This window comes from Argentina silus (assembly GCF_951799395.1).
Source record: "Argentina silus genome assembly, chromosome: 10".
NCBI lineage: Eukaryota > Metazoa > Chordata > Actinopteri > Argentiniformes > Argentinidae > Argentina > Argentina silus.
In genome coordinates, this window is record NC_139664.1 from 2,177,682 (window position 1) to 2,182,681 (window position 5,000).

Below are 5,000 nucleotides of genomic sequence, written 5' to 3' on the forward strand. Positions count from 1 at the left end.
ACCCCGCCCTGATTGGCTGAACCTGTTCCTCATCATCCTTCCCTGTGTATTTAGTCTGTGTGTTTCCTCTGTCTCGTTACCAGTTCGTCTTTGTCCCTTGGGTTAGGGTACCCTAACCCTAACCCTAACCCTAACCCTTGTGTCAAGCCTACCAGCGATTCTCCTCGTGTTTTTGTATTCCCGTTTTTTTTGATCTGCGCTTGTTTTTCTGACGTTCCCTGTTGCCATCTCCCTGACGGATTGTTTACCTACTATTTAGATGATTATTACTGTGTAGCGAACCCTGCCTTGCCTTCCCCTCATTGGATCTGCTTTAGCTACTGCCTACCCGTGTATCAAACCTTTTCTGGAAGTAAAGACTATTCTTTTGGATTTTAAGTTTTGGTCTCTGAGTCGTGCGTTTGAGTCTGCACACTATATTCATTACATTGAGGTAATGACTAGGTGTTGAGGTTGAGGTAATGACTAGGAGTTGAGGTTGAGGAAATGACTGTCTCACTGATGGTGAATCTCTGTCCTCCAAAGTTGAAGATGAACTGTTTGTGTTGTTTGTTGTAGGAGAGTCCAGCACCACAGATCCTCCTGGCCTTCGCCAGACCAGACACATCCCAGTCGCCCTCCTGACACAGCAGGACACCTGGTCCGCTCAGCAGACCACACATGATGCTACCTGCACCCAGGATGCATGGAGAGGACAGAGGAGAGCCAGGACAGAGAGGGGTGGAGAGAGAGAGAGAGAGAGAGAGAGAGAGAGGGGAGGGAGGGAGAGATGGAGAGATGAGAAAGAGAGATGGCAAGAATTATTTCCATTGTAGAAAAACTATGAAACACATATTGATGCGCGTTCTTAGTAGTAAATCATCTATGAACCGAACCGGTCAGGGGTCAGGGTTATAGTGAGGGTCAGGGGTTACGGTTAGGGGTTAGAGAGAGCTCTGCAGTCTCCATGGCGATCATACCTCCATTAAGAACATTCTGGTTGAGGAGGAAGCCGTCACAGCAGGTGTGGCGGGAACATTGGTCCTGACAGAAACGATGAACGTCTGTCAGAGTGGTTCCCTCTGCTCCGAACACCATGGTCCGGTACACACCAGACTCCGCCTTCTGGAACCCCATCTTCTCAAATGTCTTCTGGTCTTTCGTGGTGAACTCTTGACCTGTGGTCAAGGCCAGAGGTTAGTGGTCAGGGCTAGGGGTCAGGGTTATTGGCCAGGGATAGAGGTTAGAGTTAGTGGCCAGGGTCAGAGGTCAGGGTTAGAGGCTAGTGGTCAGGGTTAGGGTTAGGGGTCAGAGGTTAGTGGTCAGGGTTAGGGGTCAGAGGTTTAGGGGTTAGTACCTTTCTTCCTGAGGACCAGGAGGTCTGGTCTGTCGGCCGTCTTCACCCTCAGAAAGCAGCTCAGACCCTGGAAAACCTCCACACCCTCGTTACCCAGAAACCCCTGGCTCTGGAACACAACCAATCACACAACCATCACACAACCATCACACAACCATCACACAACCTTCACACAACCATCACACAACCATCATATAACCATCACACGACCATGACATGACTATCACACAACCATCATACAACCATTACACAACCATCATATAACCATCCCTCATACAAATGTCCAAATATATGATGCTGTGTGTGTGTGTGTGTGTGTGTGTGTGTGTGTCTCCATACTTGTTGAGAGGTGTTACAGTGGATGTTAGCTGTGTGTGTGCTGTAGAGGTCACAGTGAGGGCGGCTGCCATCGGTGAAGCTGGCCAGGTGATGGCAGGACTGGTCCAGGGCACAGGCTGGGGACACACCAGTCATCCAATCAGATCAATCTATGCTGCACCAATCAGATCAATCTAGATCTATGCTGCACCAATCAGAATCACACACAGACACAATGTGCTTGTCAGAGGGTGGAACACATCCTGCATTGATGTCAACAGGAAGTTTATTCAGTGTTCGGATCAGGAGATTCCAGCCGCAGCTGAAGAGGACTAAAGAGGACTGAAGAGGACTAAAGAGGACTGAAGAGGACTAAAGAGGACTAAAGAGGACTGATGAGGACTAAAGAGGTCTGAAGAGGACTGAAGAGGACTGAAGAGGACTAAAGAGGACTGAAGAGGACTGAAGAGGTCTGAAGAGGACTGAAGAGGACTGAAGAGGTCTGAAGAGGTCTGAAGAGGACTGAAGAGGACTAAAGAGGACTGAAGAGGACTGAAGAGGACTAAAGAGGACTGAAGAGGACTGAAGAGGACTAAAGAGGACTGAAGAGGACTGAAGAGGACTAAAGAGGACTGAAGAGGACTGAAGAGGACTGAAGAGGTCTGAAGAGGACTGAAGAGGACTGAAGAGGTCTGAAGAGGACTAAAGAGGACTGAAGAGGACTGAAGAGGACTGAAGAGGTCTGATGTGTAAGAGGAGGAAGGAAACAGCTCACCTGTCACACACGTCCTGAGCTGGCCGTCCAGCGGTGTGTCTGAGCTGATGACCTCTGACCCTTCAGCTTCTAGAACCACACCAGACCTGGGGACCACTTCAAACTGCCCCAGCACTACACACACACACACACACACACACACACACACACACACACACACACACACACACACACACACACACGAACAACAACAACAACAACAACAACAGTAATTTACTGCACAATCACCACACAGTCCATTGATGGAATATTACAGTATTACATACTCTCACACACACACACACACACCAGAGGGTCCATACCTTTACACTCTTCCTCAGACAGAGGCTCCTTAGTGGACAGCCACTGTAGCTCCTCCCCCCTGGCCGTGACACACCCCCATCTTCCAGACAGGAAGTCCTGCTGAGCCAACAGGAAGTCTCCGCGCTCAGAACAACTCCGTCCACTATGCTGACAGTCAGTCATACCTACACACACACACGCACACACACACACAAACACAGTGTGTTAGTGTGTGTGTGTGGTGTGTTTGTGTGTCTGTGTTTCTGTGTGTGTGTGTGTGTGTGTGTGTCTTAGTGTGTGTGTGGTGTGTGTGTGTGTGTGTGTGTGTGGTGTGTGTGTGTGTGTGTTAGTGTGTATGTGTGTGTGTGTGTGTGGTGTGTGTGTGTGTGTGTTTTAGTGTGTATGTGTGTGTTCTCACAGTGTGTAGCAGCAGAGGCTCCGGGTGCAGCAGTGGAGGTGTCTCTGGGACATGCCGTGCAGGAGCCACGCCCCTCTTGGTCCTGATAGAACCCCCGGGGGCACGGATGACACGCCCCCTCACTGGAGAACGTCCCGATAGGACAAACCACTGGAGGGGGGCGGGGAAGGGGAGGTTAAGGGAGAGGGTGAGGAAGGAGGAGGGAGGAGGAGGGTGAGGAGGGTGAGGCAAGGGGAGGAGGAGGAGGAGGGGGAGGAGGGGGTAGGAGGAGGAGGAGGGGGAGGAGGGGGGAGGAGGTAACGTACCACATCCGTTGCCCTGTGTGACGGGCTGGAAGCCCTGAGAGCAGCTGAAGGTGGGAGCAGAGGTGGAGGTCACGCTGGGGTCAGAGGTCAGGACGGAGCCATAGACTTCACTTCCCATGAGCCTCAGCAGCCCGTCCGCCAGCCTGTCCTCACTGAGGGCCACATCTGGAAACAACACATCTGGACTGTAACCATGGTAACAACCCCTCACAGCACAGCTCTGGCCTATAACTCATGACGGTCACAGGGCGCCAGCCTCTGCGACACCATCCTGACACGAAGACGAAGGAGTCAATCTGTGGAGTCCATCGAGGAAGGCCTGAGAGGAAGGCCAAACTACTAAGTATTGTTATTCTATTTATTTTTTCACTACTCTGAGTGTACTGAGTGCTACCTACATCTTGTATTGTCCACAAACCCTCTATCTCTATACCAGCAAATATCACAATGTGCTTCCTCCCCATTCCTGTTATTTCATCCATCAGGAGGACACATCAACACTACACTTCCCCTCGCAACCATTCCAATCTAATCTACCCACCATGCTCAACTAACCACAACCTCACCGTCACGGGAGGACTTTGGAACTGCCAGTCATTGGTCCGGAAAGCAGAGGCTATCTCAGCTTATGTCTGCTTCATGTCTCTCCACTTCCTTGCCCTCACAGAGACATGGATTACACCAGATAACACAGCTACTCCGGCAGCCCTCTCTGATGCCTCCTCCTTTTCTCTAACCCTAGCCCTCCATCACACCCCCCTGTCCTCCAGGACCCCCACCCTCCATCACACCCCCCTGTCCTCCAGGACCCCCACCCTCCATCACACCCCCCTGTCCTCCAGGACCCCCACCCTCCATCACACCCCCCTGTCCTCCAGGAACCCCACCCTCCATCACACCCCCCTGTCCTCCAGGACCCCCACCCTCCATCACACCCCCCTGTCCTCCAGGACCCCCACCCTCCATCACACCCCCCTGTCCTCCAGGACTCCCACCAACCATCACACCCCCCTGTCCTCCAGGACCCCCACCCTCCATCACACCCCCCTGTCCTCCAGGAACCCCACCCTCCATCACACCCCCCTGTCCTCCAGGACCCCCACCCTCCATCACACACGGTGGACTCTTTTAAGACCTTCCTAAAAACTCATCTGTTCAGGCTTTTCATGTAACTATGGTAACTAGGGGTCATCTCACCGAGGTCATGCAGGTCAGGCAGAGCGGTGAGGTCAGAGAGCCACGCCCTCCAGGTGACCTCAGCTCTGACGCTGCCCTCCCTCACACACTCCAGACGGACGGACGAGTCGTCACACACAGACACAGAGACAGACGGGAGCTGGAACACACAGACACACATTGTTACACTGTCTATGAACAGCTCTGTATTCATCTAGTAATGTCTGGAGGATCTGACCTGCAGGCTGCAGAGCCCAGTATTCCTCATGTCCTGCAGCAGAGAGATCTGGAGCCTGGAGGCCAGCGAGCTGCAAGACTCCCCCACCCCCTCCCCCAGGGACAGCTGGAGCACCACAGAGGTCTGCACCGTCTGAAACACCTGGACCCCTG

General features: G+C 52.6%; 1 protein-coding gene across 1 annotated transcript in view; it reads right to left on the bottom strand.

Annotated features, from left to right (window-relative positions):
- tg (thyroglobulin) overlaps positions 1–5,000 on the bottom strand; it is a gene marked incomplete at its 5' end in the record, with an annotated part of 28,387 nt that overhangs the window by 10,762 nt on the left and 12,625 nt on the right. The window contains 10 exons of the mRNA XM_083678568.1: positions 500–670; positions 960–1,157; positions 1,337–1,445; positions 1,676–1,791; positions 2,430–2,543; positions 2,732–2,896; positions 3,130–3,279; positions 3,435–3,599; positions 4,632–4,770; positions 4,849–4,980. Of these exons, the coding sequence (XP_083534694.1) occupies positions 500–670; positions 960–1,157; positions 1,337–1,445; positions 1,676–1,791; positions 2,430–2,543; positions 2,732–2,896; positions 3,130–3,279; positions 3,435–3,599; positions 4,632–4,770; positions 4,849–4,980 (1,459 nt within the window). The remainder of the gene's footprint in view (positions 1–499; positions 671–959; positions 1,158–1,336; positions 1,446–1,675; positions 1,792–2,429; positions 2,544–2,731; positions 2,897–3,129; positions 3,280–3,434; positions 3,600–4,631; positions 4,771–4,848; positions 4,981–5,000) is intronic.